This window comes from Oncorhynchus tshawytscha, linkage group LG03 (assembly GCF_018296145.1).
Source record: "Oncorhynchus tshawytscha isolate Ot180627B linkage group LG03, Otsh_v2.0, whole genome shotgun sequence".
In the NCBI taxonomy this organism is placed as follows: Eukaryota; Metazoa; Chordata; class Actinopteri; order Salmoniformes; family Salmonidae; genus Oncorhynchus; species Oncorhynchus tshawytscha.
Window position 1 is genome coordinate 50,401,229 of NC_056431.1, and position 21,089 is coordinate 50,422,317.

General features: G+C 44.8%; 1 protein-coding gene, 1 non-coding gene and 1 pseudogene across 5 annotated transcripts; all 3 read left to right on the top strand.

Annotated features, from left to right (window-relative positions):
* The first annotated feature begins 1,703 nt into the window (after positions 1-1,703).
* LOC112238182 (splicing factor 3B subunit 1) lies at positions 1,704-17,292 on the top strand. 4 transcript variants are annotated; one of them, XM_024406760.2, is made up of 23 exons: positions 1,705-1,808; positions 2,812-2,987; positions 3,235-3,336; positions 3,572-3,686; positions 6,360-6,439; positions 6,691-6,903; positions 7,165-7,633; positions 7,863-7,984; positions 8,299-8,598; positions 8,835-9,014; positions 9,125-9,211; positions 9,532-9,802; positions 10,065-10,210; positions 10,513-10,659; positions 10,924-11,049; positions 11,377-11,598; positions 12,099-12,281; positions 12,401-12,512; positions 12,996-13,116; positions 13,350-13,481; positions 13,722-13,994; positions 15,998-16,214; positions 16,657-17,292. In XM_024406760.2, exons 1-23 carry the CDS (start codon positions 1,781-1,783, stop codon positions 16,813-16,815), a joined length of 3,981 nt encoding a protein of 1,326 aa, XP_024262528.1. In that variant the 5' UTR covers positions 1,705-1,780; the 3' UTR covers positions 16,816-17,292. The 4 variants fall into 4 exon arrangements, with proteins under 4 accessions (XP_042175022.1, XP_024262528.1, XP_024262534.1 ...); XM_024406766.2 differs by having other exon boundaries at positions 7,168-7,633; XM_024406770.2 differs by lacking the exons at positions 1,705-1,808; positions 2,812-2,987; positions 3,235-3,336; positions 3,572-3,686 and adding an exon at positions 3,958-6,002.
* On the top strand, positions 8,061-8,195 carry LOC112246304 (annotated as a pseudogene).
* On the top strand, positions 11,821-11,890 carry LOC112246313. The gene has a single exon (XR_002952902.1). It is a non-coding gene; the product is annotated as a small nucleolar RNA R38 (small nucleolar RNA).
* Positions 17,293-21,089: the final 3,797 nt, after the last annotated feature.

Consider the following 21,089-nt stretch of genomic DNA (forward strand, 5'->3'; position numbering starts at 1 on the left):
AACCATTCACTGCTGTGAATTTGCAATTTAAAACTTGTTGTGTAATGTTTATGTCCAATGGCCGATGAGCACCGATATGATTTATCTATAATTTCTCTTCATAATTTCTCTTCATATGACAAGGATTGAAAAGGATTTGCCAGTAGATTGTTGATTTGATTCATGATGATGACTGCTTGCTACAGTGGATATATCTGTGACCAATGACCTTGAGCCTTCTTGAATGGGCACTTCTAATGTAAATCTATGGCAGCACCCAAGGGGCTTGAATTTTTAATCTCTCCCCGTAGATTTTGCGGCAACATAGTGTCCCCATGAGTGACAAAACACTGAGCCAATCACTGTGCAATTAGAGAACATTACCAACCCCTGCGTTCCTTATTTTCCGCTGTCTGCCCCACCACCACAGAAAGCACTGAGCTAGGCTGAAATACCTGCATTTTGGAACTCCCTTACTCAAGAAAGCAAAAAAAGAGACCATGTTTGTATGTGGCTTTATTAACTCAATAATTTTTGAAACATTGTTTGCAAACTGATATGTGACATGTATTAATGCCAAAATAACAGGCAAAACAGGCAAAAAATAATTTTAAAAAAGCAACTAGGGACTGTAATGTTTACATGTGTGCATTTATTTATTTTTCTTCTTCTGTGCATTTTCTATGGGAGTTAGCAACCAACGTTAAGGTGCATTACCGACACCAAATGGACTGGAGTGTAGATCAGAGACAAGGAAGGTTTAAATCCTACCCCCCAAAAAAAGACCTGTCTGCTACCTTTGGGCGGGGTATGGTAGAGGTGCCAGGTGCACCAGTTTGTGTCAAGAACTGCAACGCTGCTGGGTTTTCCACAGTCAACATTTTCCTGTGTGTATCAAGAATGGTCCACCACCCAAAGGACATCTAGCCAACTTGACACAACTGTGGGAAGCATTGGAGTCAACATGGGCCAGCATCCCTGTGGAATGCTTTCAACACCTAGAGTCTATGCCCCAATAAATTGAGGCTGTGTTGAGGGCAAAAGGGGGGTGTAACTCAATATTAGGAAGGTGTTCTTAATGTTTTGTACACTCAGTGTATACTGTATATATTATGTATGTAGTGTATATTTTGTATTTTTTACAGCAACCACCAACCACAGGAGGACTTAGGAGCCCACTCTCAATGAGTGTCGTAGGTAGTCAGCCTGCCACTCTGCTAAACATCCGCTCTGCTCTCAATGTTCAAAATACACCGGAGATCATAATTTAGCCACAGAAGATCAAATAGTTTATAAAAAATTATATGAGTGGACCTAAACGATGGGGTGACCATGGATGTTCTCTTGAAAAGTGAGTGAATTTGACCATTTTCCTGTTCTACTAAGCATAAAAAGTAATTTTGGGTGTCAGGGAAAACATATGGAGTAAAAAGTACAATATTTTCTTTAGGAATATAGGGAAGTAAAATATGTCAATAATATAATGAGTAAAGTGCAGATAACCCCCCCAAAACGACTTAAGTAGTACTTTAAAATATGTTTACTTTACACACCACTGTTGAACTCGAGATCAGAGTAATATTCAGAGCATATTCATTTCCAGTTTATTACTGGGTCAATCCTGGTTTCCTGACCGTTATTAAGCACTCAAGACCTTTCTCGTCCAGGACCACTGAGCTAAAGATTTTTACAACTCTCATTGTTCTATCTGTGACTAAACTGTCCAGGATTTATCTATTTTTTTGCTGAACGGATATGAATTAGTTTGGACTTCCGGTTTCAGTCTTACCGAACCACCAAAATGGCGAAAGTCGCCAAAACACACGAAGGTAAGACTATTTATTTAGAAAATGTTGTAAATTTGTATTATAATTTAACTTGACCTACGTCGGGTTCCTATTAAAAAGAGGATCAATATGCATCCATTGTTTAGAAGCTAGCTACATGTTTTAGTAATATTTTTATTCGTGACAACCTAACGTTAAACGCAACGAGGACAGATAGCTAATGCCCCCCCCAACTGCTAGGCTAGCTAAACAATACAACATTTCTACAACCATGATTTCCTTGATCAGTATGCTCTTCAATTATACTATTTGTGTAGGTGTTGCTATAAGAAACTTGCTATGGTATAGATATGGCTAGATTTATTTAACAGCGTCAGTGTTGTTGTAGAAACTAAAATGGCGTTGGAAGTATGGCATGATGTCGGACGGACACCGCACTGATCCTAGTATTATAACGTTTGACGTGTTCCAGATTACACGTATCATGAATACATTTAGTAGCTAAGTAACTATGATAGCCAACGTTATTTGGATAATCTAATCTTTGTCCAACCAGTACGGTCTGATTGCGCTCAAATTGAAACTAATTTACCAGGCCCTAGGTCAGCGTTTTCCAAACTCGGTCCTGGGGAAACCAAGGGTTGCAGTTTAAGGTTTTATCCCTAGCGCTACACATCTGATTCACAAAATCAAATAATCATCAAGATTTGATTATTTGAATCGGCTGTGTAGTCCTAGGGCAAAAACGTGCCCCCCTTGAGGTCCCCAGAACCGAATTTGGGAAATGCTGCATACTTTGTCAACACAGCGATCGATTTGAGCACAGATGAGAGAAAATGCGTGCTATACAAGCATACTAATTGATTACAATACAACAGTAGATTAAAAAAAAAAAATGAAATATGTAGCTTATCACTACTGCTGATGCTGTTTGAGTTTTTGTTAAAGTATATTTCCAAATGAGAATTATCTTAGGTGATGCGTTTGTACATATTTTTCAACACCCTGAAAGTCAATGGCTGTTATTCTTCCCCCCTGTCCCCAGACATTGAGGCCCAGATCCTGGAGATCCAGGGTATGAAGGCTGCCCTGGTGGAGGAGGGAGCAGATCAGGGTGTGGGCCTGGACTCAACTGGATATTACGACCAGGAGATCTATGGTGGCAGTGACAGCCGCTTCGCTGGATATGTCACCTCCATTGCTGCCAATGAACAGGAGGATGTAAGTGTTGCATGTCAAATCCCGTGTTTTGATGTATGTATTCTTGTTTGTTTTCTTTTTTACTTTGAAAATGGTCAAATAAAAGTGTTTTATGTTGTCTGCAACACTGACATCCTCCTTCTCTTCCTAGGGGTGAGGCGTCATATTTTTAATGGTGTTGACTACTCCATTATGTCTTGTTTGCGAGCTGGGAGAGTCTGCCTTAAGTGGCTAGGCTTGACCAGACTCTTCTCTCTCTTATTTTCAGGATGACGAGGAGGACTCTTCAACAAGTCTACTTGGACAGAAGAAACCGGGGTATCATGCTCCGGTGGCTATACTCAATGCGATACCACAGTCAGATGAACAGGTTAGCCCCAGTAACACCATCTCCCTCTCCAGCTTTTGCAATAAGTGTAGAATTCTACTTTTGAGTTCAAACCTGACAGAGAACCTATTACCGAACCTTATTGCAAAAGTTTTGGATTTGCTTAATTTTCCTGCTACTATCTTGTCATAGACATTTTATTATGGCTAGTTCTCACATTAAATGTATGTTTACCATGATGACATGTATAGTAAAATGCTGTGTTCTCTCCTCTCAGTACGACCCGTTCGCCGAGCACAGGCCCGCCAAGATTGCAGAGCGTGAGGACGAGTACAAGGCCAGACGACGACAGATGATCATCTCTCCGGAGCGACTCGACCCCTTTGCAGACGGTAAATTTCACCCCTCCATGGTGTCCTCCCCTGTTCATGTTATACCCTCTCTCCCTTATCCCATGGCTGCCTTTCAAGAGTTTCAACCCACCTCTTGTTGCTTAGCCCTTCGAGCACTGTGCAACAGCTTGCTCCCCAGACTAAGGCCTTCCCGTGGTAATCTTTCCTGGCCCGAGGGCGGTTGGTTCTCTTGTCACTGCGCCTTTTATCACTCATCATTTTCTCTCAATAAAATCTCTTTGCTTTGAGGCAAACGGTCTGCGATGCAGATACAAGGTTTTTTTTCTTCTTGGAAAATGACAATAATTGTAAACAGGATTTATGTAGTACAAAATAAATGTCTGCCAGTGAGGGGTTCCATTTTGTTTTAGGGAGAGGTGGTTTGCCGTTGTCTTGGTTAGACTTTCGTACCTAACACTACATGGGTGGCAGGTAGCTTGTGTGTGTCTCGAAGGGTTAACATACCCATGTGGCTATCTCATGTACTGATGGTGGAAAGAACTGTCTTACTCTTAAGAAAGGTATTAAGTAATGTGAGTAGCAAAGAAAACAAACTTCTATATGGGGTTGATGGTCAACTTTGGGGTAATTCACCTGCTCGTGCAATATGCCGCACCCTACTGTGCCCAGTAGGCGGGAACACAATGACCCCACACACACACCACCCCAGAAATGTGCTGGCTGTATGAAGCTTGGCTCCAAGTCACTGAAAGCCCCTAGATGGCAGACCACCTGGGTACAGATCTGAAGTATTTCTGTGTAGAACAAGAACACATAAAATGAGCAATGCAATCAGACCACCCCTTTTCTTCCAAGTGGCCCTTCCTTCACTCCACTACAGTATCATTGTGCAGGCTTATGGTCAGTTACCACCACTGTTGGCTTGTCAGACTTCTAGGGGTTGGGGAACTTCCATTAGAAAAGGGCAGGACGTCACAAATTATGTGTGTCATCAACATTACTGAGTTATGGTCTCAGATTTCAACACACATTTAATTGGCTTTTGGTCCAAGTCGGTGCAGGCGTCGTAACTTGGACTCCAAGTGTGTGATTTAATAGAGTGAATTATAATTGCGGTTTAATCTTTGGCAATGGGCTTGTCTTGCCCCTTACCCCTCACAGGGGCAAGGAGCCGTCAACTAGCTATATTCACATTCCTCAAAGCCTAAATGAACTGAATAGTCCATCAGTTAACAAGGAGGGCCTGTCTCTCAAAATACGGCTTGACTAGCCATTGAGCATTTGATTAACTAAGCACACACCTTCTAGAATAGGATTACGGTATTTATCTACACAATGCAACAATTTGTTTGTAGCGACTGAAGCACCCATGTCTCTTTTCTGAGATGAAGTGGCCTCAGTGCCTCTATGTAGTCTGGGTAGGCCTGTATCAAGCCTGCATGTAGACAGCTCTGTCATATACAAAGATGTTGTGTAAATATATTTCTATTTTACATCTTTGTAAAATAGAAACATATCAAGAAATCTGTGTGCCGCAATTCCACAGGCCCATACTAACTGTCCTTAATTTCTCTCCTACAGCAGTACTGCTTTGCCAGTCCTGTACTGCACTCTCTTAAGGGTGCAGCAACTCATCCTGTGTAGGTTATGGTGAACAGACAGAAGCGTGCGCTTGTCAGTTTTGTCAGGGTCCGCTGGTTGTCTGTCTGGGTGGGGGGCAGCTCTTACTCAATAAACCTCTTCCATAAGAACCTTTTTAATTTTGTCTTCTACCCTAGACTTTATATCATTACATTTAAACCATAGCAATTTCATGGTAGTCTTTTGCTTTAGATTGATTTTGTAATTCGTAATGAATTTAAAGAATATATATTTTTCTAAAAAGGAAGCCAAGATCTACGTTTACGAAGTTGAAATAGCAATCGACTGATGTCAAACTACCAGCTGCTTAGTAGCAGGCAGCCTGTCCCCCCCCCCTGGAACTAATCGTAGCCTTCACGGCCCCTGATGTAAACGTGTAACTACATATAGATGCTCTCCCTACCCTGGGTTACATAAAGTAGCTACACATTTATCTCACAAGAAGATTCCTAGATTTGGGAACAATTTAGATTTTAATTTTATTAATCAATACTTCACAATCTAGAGGGTATTTTACATATTTTCATTTATTTAAGGTTTGAGCCCCAGGAGGAATTTTCTTTTGAGTGACGTAAAAAGAAATCACAGGTGGTATGCTTATGTGTGTGAGTTCCAACCCTTTTCCAAAGTGTTACTAATGGTAAAGAGACATTTTCTAGGCTTCTTTTCTGCCGGTTGAAGTCTGACTGCAGAAGGACCCTTGGCACTGAAAGTGTACGTATTCTGGAGAGCACAGCCCAGGACCCCTGCATCAGTGATGGCTTTATCCTCGCCTGTTATCTCCTTAAAAGAAAGAAAAAAACCACCTCAGCTCTTTCTCAATGTATCTGCCTGTTGTTTTTTATTCAGCTATGTTTGTATGTAACGCAAGCAAGAGAGGACTGTCTGTATGTTGTGTATCTAGGGTTGTCTTGTTGTGATTCAGCTTAAGGAACTAATACAGTAAAAGTTTCTAAAGAAGTGAGGGCCTAGCTGAGCTGGCTGTGTTTTACTTGCTGTGTTTTATGAATCCGGGTCCTGGGGCGTGTTCTAATCGGCTGCCCTGTGTCTTGTTGGTGCTCTCTCGCGCAGGGGGCAAAACGCCGGACCCAAAGCTGCAGTCCAGGTCGTACATGGATGTCATGAAGGAGCAGCACCTGACCAAAGAGGAGGTAAGACAGACCAGATATACCTCCTTTGTGGTTTAGCTCAAGGGCATAACTTTGTCTTCAGGTAATGTGTCTATTAGTGGTGTATCCATAGAGGGTTATAATTTATGAGAATATTTCATTATGTGGGTCTGTTCAGTGTGGGGTTTTGTTGCCTTCAATAGACTTCTGTCCTACAAACCTCACGGGAAACTTTTCCCTGTTGTGGTTAGTCTCTGGTTCGTGTTCTCACTCTCTCTTCTCCCTTTATGCAGAAAGAGATCCGTCAGCAGATGGCAGAAAAGGCCAAGACGGGAGACCTGAAGGCTGTCAACGGCTCTGCTGCCTCCCAGGCTGCCGCTGCCGCCGCCAAGCGCAAACGCCGCTGGGACCAGACGGCCGAGAAACAGGACCAATCAGGAACCCCCAGCAACACCGGCACACCCAAGAAGATGTCTAGCTGGGACCAGGCTGACCAGGCTGCTGAGGTAAAGCATGTTATCTTAGCTGATCAGATCAATCAAGTTTGTATCCTTACTGTGACTTGGTGTGAGCTAGTGTTTGATCAGCAAATTATATAGGACCTAGTGTTGGTTTTTGGGGCAGTTTATTTCTGTCTTGCCTTTACTTGAATATAATTTTTTATGCTTCTAGTGGAACTAAGGACATCAACCTGGCTTCATTTCTGGTGTGTAAGAATTCGTTGAATCCTTTATCCCCTGACTCTTTCTCTCTCGCGCTCTCCACAGCAGACCCCAGGACACACCCCTGGCCACACCCCCTCCAACAGCCGCTGGGACGAGACCCCTGGCAGGAATAAGGGCAGCGAGACCCCAGGGGCCACTCCCAGCTCCCGGATGTGGGACCCAACCCCCAGCCACACCCCGGCCGGAGCAGCCACCCCAGGCAGGGGGGACACACCGGGACACACCACCCCCGGACATGGGGGAGCCACAGGCAGCGTGCGCAAAAACCGTTGGGATGAGACCCCCAAGACTGAGAGGGAGACCCCTGGTCATGGTAGTGGTTGGGCCGAGACTCCCCGTACAGACAGAGGAGACGAGTCTGTGGGAGAGACCCCCACCCCCGGGGCCAGTAAGAGGAAGTCCCGTTGGGATGAGACCCCTGCCAGCCAGATGGGCTCTTCCACTCCACTGATGACCCCTGGGAAGACCCCCATTGGAACCCCTGCCATGAATATGGCCACTCCCTCTCCAGGTACTGTCAATCACCTAACCTGCATTTCAACCCATTTTCAATTTAGAGGTAGAATATCATTTAAAACTGATAACCGTTGGCAAATCATGTTTGCTATTAGGTACTTGTTGTTCATTTACTAGTAATTTATATTACTAATAAATGAACAGTAATAGAAGTAGTAGAATGTCCCACTAAGACGTGATACTAGGTTGAGGCGTGTTTTACATTGTGTTTCCTATCCTGTCAGGTCACCTGATGAGCATGACCCCAGAGCAGCTGCAGGCGTGGCGTTGGGAGAGGGAGATCGATGAGAGAAACCGACCTCTCACAGACGATGAGCTGGACGCCATGTTCCCAGAGGGATACAAGGTAGAGTAGACTCTCGCACTCACCAGCACAATGGAGAAATCACATCATATCTATCTATATTAAATGCGTGAATAGTCTTCAGTGATGATATGATAATGAGTTGGAACAGGACAGTTTGTCTCTGGTCAGTGTCACGTTCTGTCTCTCTGGGTTCAGTTCCCCACAACGGCGCGTCTCTTACTGAAGACATCAAGGCGTTTGTCTGAGAAGACCTCAATCCTGTACACACAAAAAGAGTAAACCGTACTGTAAAATAAGTTAACTGTATAGTAAGTGAACAGTACTGATGTTTCATCTTCCACCTCCCTCCACAGGTCCTTCCCCCACCAGCAGGCTATGTGCCCATCCGTACCCCGGCCCGGAAGCTGTCTGCCACACCCACCCCCATGGGGGGCATGACGGGCTTCCACATGCAGCAGGAGGACCGCTCCATGAAGCAGATCAACGACCAGCCCAGTGGGAACCTGCCCTTCCTCAAACCAGACGACATCCAGTACTTTGATAAACTGCTGGTTGAGGTAGATGAGTCCACTCTGAGCCCAGAGGAACAGAAGGAGCGTAAGATCATGAAACTGCTGCTGAAGATCAAGAACGGAACACCTCCCATGAGAAAGGTGAGACCAGCCGCCAACTGTCCTCATAGTTGACCACAGAATAAAAAAATGGAACTTTCCCTGACCAAGATGGCTGCCATTATCCGCACATTCTACGAGCTATGAAGGTTTATGACATAGGCTACTCTAGTGTCATATTGTATCTCTATGGTCTTTCCTCCATCTTCCTTTTGGTGTGTAACTCTCACCGCTGAAAAGCGAACTGTCCAGTCTAACCCCATTGCGTCTCTCCTCAGGCTGCCCTGCGTCAGATCACAGACAAGGCGAGGGAGTTTGGAGCAGGGCCCCTATTCAACCAGATCCTGCCCCTGCTCATGTCTCCTACTCTGGAGGACCAGGAGCGCCACCTACTGGTCAAGGTCATCGACCGCATCCTCTACAAGCTGGACGATCTCGTCCGCCCATACGTACACAAGGTGGGTCAGTGTGTGTGTGAGAGTGGCAGTACTCTGACTCTGTTACACTATGTCTCCTGTGCTGAGATTGGCACTGTGTGTGGTTCACTAATTGACTCTCTGTTCCCCAGATCCTGGTGGTGATTGAGCCCCTGCTGATTGATGAAGATTACTACGCCAGAGTGGAGGGCAGAGAGATCATCTCTAACTTGGCCAAGGTGAGCCCCACTCCCAGACCTATAATGTACTCCCACACCCACCACAGTTAGGTAATATGCCTGTTGGACCTGTCCGTGGTCAGATCAGGGCTAGTACTTCGCTAGCTGAAAAACCAGCACGAGAACTAGTCGATTTGACATCCATTTCTGTTCTCACCCTGCACCCGTTGGTTACATTCCTACAGCGAGTAGAGAATATTTTTTTCTCTCCTGAAATCACGTTAGAAAAAGACACTTATGCTGTCTATGCAAGCAGTTTCATGAACACCAATTAATCTGTTGATCTCTTTCCATGTCTCTCTCCTTCCCTCCCTTTCTAGGCTGCCGGCCTGGCCACTATGATCTCCACCATGAGGCCTGATATTGACAACATGGATGAGTATGTCAGAAATACAACAGCCAGAGCTTTCGCTGTCGTAGCGTCCGCTCTGGGTATCCCATCCCTGCTGCCCTTCCTCAAGGCTGTGTGTAAGAGCAAGAAGTCATGGCAGGCCCGCCACACGGGCATCAAGATTGTCCAGCAGATCGCCATCCTCATGGGTTGTGCCATCCTGCCCCATCTGAGGAGTTTGGTGGAGATCATCGAGCATGGTGAGCTGAGGGAGCGACACAGATAGTATGTGACTTGAAGGGGTAGTTTAGTTCTACTATCTAGTAATAGTCATTTTGTTATTTTGGGGCGTTACTGTCTAGTAAATGTGATTCGTAGTTTAGCTTTTTTATTTCAAAACAATGTGTGCTTTTTCAAGCTCATTTGCTTTTTAAGTGCATTTCACACATGGTCACGAAACACACTACCAGGAAGGATAAAATATGATCTCTTACTGACCTTTACTGTCTGCGCCCCCCTCAGGTCTGGTGGATGAGCAGCAGAAGGTGCGGACCATCAGTGCCCTGGCCATTGCTGCCCTGGCGGAGGCTGCCACTCCCTACGGTATCGAGTCCTTTGACTCCGTACTCAAACCCCTGTGGAAAGGTATCAGACAGCACAGAGGAAAGGTGAGGACAAAACACTAGAGGACCAAACTGTTGAGGACTCATTGCCTTCGGTTACATGTCTGCGAATCATTCTCGCCTGTTGGACCTATCAGTGGTCAGATCAGGGCTAGTACTTCGCTAGATGGACACCAACATGAGAACTGGCAGATGTGACATAATTTCACTTCTGTTCTCACCCTGCACTTGTTGGTTACATTCTTAAAACAAGTAGTTAATACAAGTTAACCTGAAATCACATTCAACTTTATCAGAGTATCTTGGCTGTGTCGACCTGGTAACTGAGTTAAACCTCTGGGTTCCAGGGTCTGGCTGCGTTCCTGAAGGCCATTGGCTACCTGATCCCTCTAATGGATGCTGAGTATGCTAACTACTACACCAGAGAGGTCATGCTGATCCTCATCAGAGAGTTCCAGTCCCCTGACGAGGAGATGAAGAAGATCGTGCTCAAGGTGAGGGAGCCTAACTTTGTATGTGTTTGTGCGCGAATCATTCTCGCCTGTTCGACCTATCAGTGGTCAGATCAGGGCTAGTACTTCGCTAGATGGACACCAACATGAGATCTGGCAGATGTGACATCATTTCACTTCTGTTCTCACCCTGCACCCGTTGGTTACATTTCCAAAATGGAAAGAAGTTGCTAGCTAGTACACTTCAAACAGAATTGGTGTATGTGTGGCCTGTTTCTAATCCCCATTGTTCTCACTCTCTTCCAGGTGGTGAAACAGTGCTGTGGTACTGACGGTGTGGAGGCCAACTACATCAAGACAGAGATCCTGCCCCCCTTCTTCAAGCACTTCTGGCAGCACAGGATGGCCCTGGACAGACGCAACTACAGACAGGTAGGTACGCACAACTCACACACACATGACTCCATACACTAACGACATGTTGAATTTGTTTGGTCAAGTAGGCAGTTGTGTATCAAGTATGAATAGAAAAGCAGAAATGAAGGTCTGTGCCAAGGCTTGTAGCAGAAGATGACTGGTGATTTAAGAGTTAGATTTACTAAGTAAAGTTCGACATTATCGTTGCTTGGTATAGTTCAACTTAAGCAGAAGATTTTATGGCTGGATTTCGATGTTTAGTTCAACGTTAATTAATCACTGCCGTGTTTCCCTCGAGGCATGAACTGACCCAATTCCCCCCTCCCCCCCATCTCTCTCCAGCTGGTGGACACCACAGTAGAGCTGGCCAACAAGGTGGGAGCAGCCGAGATCATCTCTCGTATAGTAGATGACCTGAAGGACGAGGCAGAGCAGTACAGGAAGATGGTGATGGAGACCATAGAGAAGATCATGGGGAACCTGGGAGCTGCTGACATCGACCACAAGCTGGAGGAGCAGCTGATCGACGGCATCCTGTACGCCTTCCAGGAACAGACCACTGAGGTGAGACCTGGGGCACGTTCAGCGAGGAACAGTGTTGTGGAGCGTTCAGATAGAAATGGTTTATGTAGAACAAATATGCCTTTATGACCTGTAGAATAAGGAATCGTGTCAGCTCTATTCATCACATTTCTATCTGCAAGGTTCCAGAATGTTTGCCGACAACCTGGCTCAGGGTATAACTTTAGGGACATAACGTTGGGGAATGTTCAGATAGACATTTTGTAAAGCCTGTGATGAAACAAGTTATCCCTGTCTGAACAGCAGTGTGGACTTCTGGTAGTCTGAGGTTTGATGGGAGATTCATATTGATTGGAATGGGCAAACATCTGTGTCTGAAATGGCATACTATTCCATTTAAACCAGAGCCCTATGGGTTTTGGTCAAATGTAGTGCAGTAAATAGGGAATAGGATGCCATTTTGAAAGCAGACACTGTCAATTAGCCTACCTGTGTAGACTGTAGACTATGACTAACTCTAGTTGACCTCTGACCCTGTGTAGGACTCTGTAATGCTGAACGGGTTTGGTACGGTGGTGAATGCCCTGGGGAAGAGGGTGAAGCCCTACCTGCCTCAGATCTGTGGTACGGTACTGTGGCGTCTCAACAACAAGTCTGCCAAGGTCCGCCAGCAGGCTGCTGACCTCATCTCTCGTACCGCCGTGGTCATGAAGACCTGCCAGGAGGTTAGACTGACTCAAACACACACACTCGTACTCTCTCACTCATAAACGTTGATACGAACGTCACTAAAGATGTGCAGGGTTTCTCTTCCTTTCTAAACCTCTCTTTCTCCCCTCAACAGGAGAAGCTGATGGGTCACCTGGGAGTGGTGTTATATGAGTACCTAGGAGAGGAGTATCCTGAAGTACTGGGAAGCATCCTCGGTGCTCTCAAGGCCATCGTCAACGTCATCGGTACGTAAACATCACCCTCTCACTACGCCCCCCCGCTTCTCTCTGCGAATCATTCTCGCCTGTTCGACCTATCCGTGGTCAGATCAGGGCTAGTACTTCGCTAGATTGACACCAACACGAGAACTGGCAGATGTGACATCATTTCACTTCTGTTCTCACCCTGCACCCGTTGGTTACAAATGAAAAGTCAATTGGCATATAGTGTCTTCCAAAACACAATTTATTCTCCTTGTTATATAGCTTAGGACACCATTCCTCTCGCTTCCTGAAACATACGCTGCAATTATTTATGAGAAAGCACTCAAGTTGGAAGAGAAATGCCTGTATGAATTGGGTTAGTTCAGTGAAGAACATGGATTGGTCTGTACAGAGGGTTCAACACCATTAACATTAGAAGAGTGGTTATGGTAGTAGTGGTGGTAATAGTAAGACTGGTTGATATGCATCAGACATCTGATTGGTTGTCTGTCCTGTCATTCATAGGCATGCATAAGATGACTCCACCAATCAAAGACCTGCTGCCGCGCCTGACGCCAATCTTGAAGAACAGACATGAGAAGGTGCAGGAGAACTGTATTGACCTGGTGGGCAGGATTGCTGACAGGTATGTGTGTGGTGATGGCCTTATATATTTCAATCTTTGACTCTCAATTCGACTTTCCTCGACATCCTGTCTCTTCCTTCTTAACCGTATTGGAGAAGGTCCAGTTCCCTCTGGGAGAGGAGGAAAGATGAATTGAGAGAGCCTCTGACGCCTACTCATATGTGCAGAAATTGATACACTAGTAGATGTTTCATCAACCATGTTATAACTCCTACCCTGCTCTGTCTGTGTAGGGGTGCTGAGTACGTGTCGGCCAGGGAATGGATGCGGATCTGTTTTGAGCTGCTGGAGCTCCTGAAGGCCCACAAGAAGGCCATCCGCAGAGCCACTGTCAACACCTTTGGATACATCGCCAAGGCTATCGGGTGACTGCTCCAGTCTCTGGCTAATTCATGACCATACCATCCTCACAGTTTGTCATCTATTAGGGATTCGGTTTGGAAATTAAATGTCTGCTCAAGGACGTTGTGTTCAATTGAATGTTTTCCCCTCCCAAATGTGAGCATTTTCAATTGTGCTTGGTCATATTCCTTTTGCTGTTGTGGTTTTTAATGTGCACTGATTTAGCATGTGGGTGACCTCCTGACCCCTCTCTCCCCCTCCAGACCCCATGACGTGCTGGCCACACTACTAAACAACCTGAAGGTTCAGGAGCGTCAGAACAGAGTGTGTACTACCGTAGCCATCGCCATCGTGGCTGAGACCTGTTCTCCCTTCACCGTGCTCCCCGCGCTCATGAATGAGTACCGCGTGCCAGAGCTCAACGTGCAGAATGGCGTGCTCAAGTCCCTCTCCTTCCTGTTTGAGTACATTGGGGAGATGGGCAAGGACTACATTTACGCTGTCACGCCCCTGCTGGAGGATGCACTGATGGACAGGTGAAAGGATTGCAGCATTGTGATGTTTTGGCTTCAGTTCTAGTAACTCAATGAACTCCTTCACTACCCAGATAAACATAACATTTCCCTCCTAATAAGTATTCATTATATCTACAAGCAGTACATTTAATAACTAGCCGTGGTGAGCTTCAGCCCTGTATGTCAACCGTGTTGGCAGGCAGTTGACTTGGTGGTATTATGCCTGCGAATCATTCTCGCCTGTTCGACCTATCAGTGGTCAGATCAGGGCTAGTACTTCGCTAGATGGACACCAACATGAGAACTGGCAGATGTGACATCATTTCACTTCTGTTCTCACCCTGCACCCGTTGGTTACAAAGTAATGTGTAATTCCTTGTCAATGAGGATTTCACCCTCAGCCTTAGAATATGCAGTGCATTTGGAAAGTATTCAGACCCCTTGACTTTCCACATGTTGTTATGTTACAGCCTTATTCCAAAATGTATTAAATCGTCCCCCCCCCTCAATCTACACACACTACCTCATTATGACAAAGCAAAAACAAGTTTAGACATTTTTGCTAACTAATAAAAAAAACGGAAATATCACATTTACATAAGTATTCAGACCCTTTACTCAGTACTTTGTTGAAGCACCTTTGGCAGTGATTACACAGCCTCTAGTCTTCTTGGGTATGACGCTACAAGCTTGGCACACCTGTATTTGGTGAGTTTCTCCCATTCCTCTCTGCAGATCCTCTCAAGCTCTGTCAGGTTGGATGGGGAGCGTTGCTGCACAGCTATTTTCAGGTCTCTCCAGAGATGTTCGATCAGGTTCAAGTCTGGGTTCTGGCTGGGCCACTCGAGGACAATTAGAGACTTGTCCTGAAGTCACTCCTGCATTGTCTTGGCTGTGTGCTCAGGGTCGTTGTCCTGTTGGAAGGTGAACCTTTGCCCCCAGTCTGTGCTCTGGAGCAGGTTTTCATCAAGGATCTCTGTACTTTGCTCTATTCATCTTTCCCTCGATCCTGACTAGTCTCCCAGTCCCAGCTGCTGAAAAACATGTCCACAGATGATGCTGCCACCACCATGCTTCATCGAAGGGATGGTGCCAGGTTTTTCCAGACGTGCCGCTTTGCAGTCAGGCCAAAGAGTTCAAACTTGGTTTCATCGGGCCAGAGAATCTTGTTTCTCATCTTTAGGTGCCTTTTGGTGAACTCCAAGCAGGTTGTCATGTGCCTTTTACTGAGGAGTGGCTTCTGTCTGGACAGTCTACCGTAAAGGCCTGATTAGTGGGAGTGCACCAGAGATGGTTGTCCTTCTGGAAGGTTCTCCCATCTCCACAAGGGAACTCTAGAGCTCTGTCTGAGTGACCATTGGGTTCTTGGTCACCTCTCTGACTAAGGCCCTTCTCCCCCATTTGCTCAGTTTGGCCGTGCGGCCAGCTCTAGGAAGAGTCTTGGTGGTTCCAAACTTTTCCATTTAAGAATGATGGAGGCCACTGTGTTCTTGGACCTTCAATGCTGCAGAATTTTTTTGGTACCTGTGCCTCGACAAAATCCTGTCTCGGAGTTCTACGGACAATTCCTTCGACCGCATGGCTTGGTTTTTACTCTGACATGCACTGTCAACTGTGGGACCTTATATAGACAGGTGTGTGCCTTTCCATATCATGTCCAATCAATTGAATTTACCAAAGGATGACTCCAAGTTTTAGAAACCTCTCAAGGATGATCAATGGAAACCGGGTGCACCTGAGCTCAATTTAGAGTTTCATAGCAAAGGGCCTGAATACTTATCTAAAGGTATTTGTTTTTTATTTTTAATACATTTGCAAAAATTTCTAAAACCATTTTTCGCTTCGTCATTATGGGGTAGTGTGTAGAGATTGCTGACAAAACATTTATTTAATCCAATTTATAATAAGGCTGTAATGTAACATTTTGAAAAGGTGAAGTGGTCTGAATACTTTCCAAAGGCCCTTTCTACCTTTTGATTGGACCCATGTTAACCCTGTTTCCCCACTTTCTCTCCTCCTTACAGAGACTTGGTCCACAGACAGACAGCCAGTGCCGTGGTGCAGCACATGTCCCTGGGCGTCTACGGCTTCGGCTGTGAAGACTCTCTCAACCACCTGCTCAACTATGTGTGGCCCAACGTGTTTGAGACGTCGCCCCACGTCATCCAGGCTGTGATGGGGGCCTTGGAAGGCCTCAGGGTGGCCATCGGCCCCTGCCGCATGCTGCAGTATTGCCTACAGGTAACTATTATCACTACTGCCTACATCAAGGTTGCGCGAACTATGACCCGTGAGCCACGTCCGCCACCCAGATTTAAATGGCCGGTCCCTAAAAAAATCTGTGGACCTCTGACTTTCGAAATCCAGATGTGGCCTGTAAGTCACAAGGTTTTCCCACCCCTGACCTACATCACTGTTCTCATTGCTTTGGTACAGGTAGCAGACTACTAAATATGTATGTCTAAGCTAGTTCCAGAATAGCCCAGTGTTGAATCAATATCAAATGTCCAGAAAGGGATGTAAATGTGAACTTATATTTCTATCAACCGAAACCTACCCTTTATGACGTCCATGAAAGAACTGATGTGGATATTTAGCCAAAATAACAAACGTAATGAAAATATAGTAGCACTGAGTACAGCCATTGAGTGTGATGCTTTCTAACACAGTCTCCTCTCCCCAGGGTCTGTTCCACCCAGCCAGGAAGGTGCGAGACGTCTACTGGAAGATCTACAACTCTATCTACATCGGCTCCCAGGATGCTCTCATTGCTCATTACCCACACGTCTACAACGATGAGAAGAACCCTTACCTCCGCTATGAGCTGGAGTACTTCTTGTGATTCTGCTCTTCTCACTGACAATTTCTCTCCCTCTTCTCTTGGTCCTATCTCTCTTTGTGTATAGGACTTGGTCCATTTTTTTATATTATTTATCTCCTCTGTCTTTGTAGTGGTTGTATCCAACACAGCCACAGTGGCTGTGGCCTGAGATTCATTTTTAATACAATAAAAACTGTGTATGATAGGGAAATGGAACAACTTCTTAGAGCTTGTATGTATTGTTTTGTTTTATTTCTCCTTTTATAATCATTTCCATAAGGAATGACAGACAGTACAGTGAAGTGCAGGCTCTAAGTTAGCCTTGTTATGGAATGGAAAAGCAACTCAGTGAAACTCTTTAAAATATTGTCATGGTTTCTTTTTACCGGCCTTGACCGTTCCTTCTCAATGCTTTGCTCGCTTATCAGTGATCACCCCCCTGTTCTTATCAGAATGTTGCTTTATTTGACTGAATAAACATTTGTGTAGAAAATAAAACTTCTGCTTTATTGAGTTGGTCAAAGTAAAGCATGAGACATGACTACTCATAGGAGTAATAATATGGAAAGCGGTCTATGAAAAGTACAATCTTCCTTTCCCTATGTCTGGTCATAACCTTGGAGGGGAAATAACTCCTTGGTGGAATATGTGAGAACATACCAGCATTCTCCAGATTCAAATTCCACACAGATCACCTTTGCCACCTTGTGTCATGTCACAACCTCATGTTCCACAGGCACTACTAGTCTTAGATGAATTATTTTTTTGTTGTTATGCAGTTAAATGTACACAAGCTGGCGTAGAACATCGACCATACCAAATTAGCTATATTTTACCAAGAAATGCCACAAGATTACATTACAAAGGCTACAGTTTGTTCAGAAATCAACCCTCTATAATGCCTTTTGTTCCCTTATCAGGCCCTGTCATCCTGCTGAGACATAACAGACCAAGGTGAAGGAGTGCTCCGGGTAGCTAGCCCTGTGGCTTTGACGTGGAAGCGAATGCTTGCGTGCCTCTAAGGCTATATGGGAATTCTGGGAAAGGACGTGTGTGTTTGGGCTACAGTCAGTGGGTGGGAGAGAATCAAGGGCAAGGCCCCAATTGGCCTATAGGTAAAGACTGCTGACACTATTTTTTGTACTAAAAGCATTTTAAATTGAGAATTTCTATTACCCATGCTTTTTAGTTCAGGACTGCTTAATCTGTCCAGGAAACGGGCCCTATACGTTTGTGGGACACCCTCAGGTTACGCCAGAAGCAACACTTACTCATGTATCTGTTAACAGAACCGCTCTAAAGGTCTGATGATGTCATGCAAGAAGGTGCAAAGGCACCATCGTTCATAATAGATCAGTGGTACATATGTTACTCATCGTGTGGGTTAAGGCCAGTGGAGCGAGGCAGTGGACCTAGTCCTGTCCCCATGCTGTAACATGGCTATAGTCAACCTATCACCAAGGAAGAGCTCCAAATCTTAATGGAGACCATTTCATAGTGTGGTCCTTGAACTGGGCAACCAGTGCACAGACAGGCACCCAGGCAGTCTCCCATTCAGCCCTGATAAGAGGAACTCAGAGTTCAGCTCTCTCAACACACACACTGTCCTCAAGAGACTCAAGACTATATCATAGAGCTGAGTGAGCAATGTGCTTGGTGGAGTCTGAGTCTGCCTGGAAACTGGGTCAAAGGCAGCGCATGCATGGGTCTCTATGCAGAGTAGTGAAAAGGGGGGGGGTACTGCTGAAGTGAAAAGATATAAGTGGTGGGGGAGGGTTTCCATTGTAGGGAGGTAGTAGGGGGGATGAGGGAGATGAGAAAGAGGCCCTGGAGTGAGTAGTAATAGTGTGTATCAGTAATGTGAATCGTGCTCGCTTTCGAGAATTCGACTTGATATGGCACCATAAATTAGGAAGATGTACGAAGGAAGAGTTTGATTCTCTCCCTCAAGGCAAAAGTCAGCCATTCTGGCGACCATGGCAGGGGGTGGGGACATTTAGTCACGACTTTGTACTAGTGGGGCCTTTGCCAGGTCAGATGTCCCCTGAAGGGTTTAGTGTAGTCGTTGGTTGGTGTGACTGGTGTGGTGTGGCTGGCTGGCTACTAGTTTAGGGGTGGAGGTGGGTTTTATGATTTTGTCAACAGGAAATAGATCAGAGATGCAGGAGAGAACAGTAACCCCAACAATAATTGACTGTAGTGGACAAGCTACATTTGTGCTCCATTGTTCTGTGCCAAATGTCCATTCTCGTGTAACTATATAAAGAGTTATTTGATTCTCTCTAACAATCCAGAACTAGGTATGGTAATGACTGAGACATTTCCTGTTAGGTCTCCAAAACACAATAGACTCAGGAATGCATCTTCCTGAACACATGTAGTATCCTACCTGCTGACTGCACAAAAGGTGGTGTGTGTTGAGAGAGAGATAGGCAACAGTAAACATCTCTGTTGATACTGTACACAGAGACTAAGGCATAAGGACAAGAGCATTTCAGATTGATGATGAGAAATAAACCTGTTTGTTAAAAAAAATCATATTAAATCAAATTGTATTTGTCACATGCTTTGTAGAAAACAGGTGTAGACTAACAGTGAAATGCTTACTTATGGATCCATTTTCAACAATGCAGATTTAAAGATAAAAAATATAAATATTGACATGAGGAATAAATATAGTGAACAACAAATAAAAATAACTAGTAAAAATAACATGGCTATATACAGGGAGTACCAGTACCGAGTCAATGTGCAGGTGTACAAGGTAATTGAGGTAACTATGTATTGTATACTGAACAAAAATATGAATGCAACATGCAACAATTACAAAGATTTTACTGAGTTACAGTTCATAAGGAAATTAGTGAATTGAAATAAATGCATTAGGCCCTAAATCTATGGATTTCAAAAGACTGGGAATACAGATATGCATCTGTTGGTCACAGATACCTTAAAAAAATGTAGGGCTCTAGATCAGAAAACCAACCAGTATCTGGTGTGACCACCATTTGCCTCATGCAGCGCGACACCTTTGCATAGAATTGATCAGGCTGTTGATTGTGGACTATGGAATGTTGTCCTCTTCAATGGCTGTGCAAGGTTTCTCGATATTGGCGGGACCTGGAACACGCTGTCATACACGTCGATCCAGAGCATCCCAAACATGCTCAATCGGTGACACGTCTGTGAGTATGCATGCCATGGAAGAACTGGGACATTTCCAGCTTCCAGGAATTGTGTACAGATCCATGTGACATGGGGCCATGCATTATCATGCTGAAACATGAGGTGATGGCGGCGGATGGCACGAATGGCACGACAATCTCATCACGGTTTCACGGGATCTCGTCACGGTTTCTCTGTGCATTCAAATTGCCATCGATAAAATGCAATTGTGTTCGTTGTCCATAGCTTATGACTGCCCATACCATAACCCCACTGCCAACATGGGGCACTCTGTTCACAATGTTGACATCAGCAAACCGCTCGCCCACACGACGCCATACACGCTGTCTGCGGTTGGATTTACTGCCAAATTCTCTAAAACGACGTTGGATGCGGCTTATGGCAGAGAAATTAATATTACATTTTTTGTCAACAGGCTTGGTGGACATTCCTGCAGTCGGCATGCCAATTGCACGCTACCTCAAAACATGAGACATCTGTGGCATTGTGTTGTATGATAAAACTGCACATTTTAGAGTGGCCTTTTATTGTCCCCAGCACAAGGTGCACCTGTGTAATGATCATGCTGTTTAATCAGCTTCTTGATATGCCACACCTGCAAGGTGGATAGATTATCTTGGCAAAGGATAAATGCTCACTAACAGGGATGTAGACAATAAGCCTTTTGTGCGTATGGATAATTTCTGGCCTCTTTTATTTCAGCTCGTTTATATTTTTGTTCAGTGTACATATAGGTTGAGATACAGTGACTAGACAACAGGATAGATAATAGACAGTAGCCAGTAGTATGTGGTAAGTGTGAAAGTGTGTGTGTACAGTGCCTTGCAAAAGATTTCATCCCCCTTGGTGTTTTTCCTATTTTGTTGCATTACAACCTGTAATTTAAATTGATTTGTATTTGTATTTCATGTAATGGGTATACACAAAATAGTCCAAATTGGTGAAGTGAAATGTATTCACCCCTTTGCTATGGAGCCCCTAAATAAGATCTGGTGCAATCAATTACCTTCAGAAGTCACATAATTAGCTAAATAAAGTCCACCTTTGTGCAATCTAAGTGTCATATGATCTGTCACATGATCTCAGTATATATACCTGTTCTGAAAGGC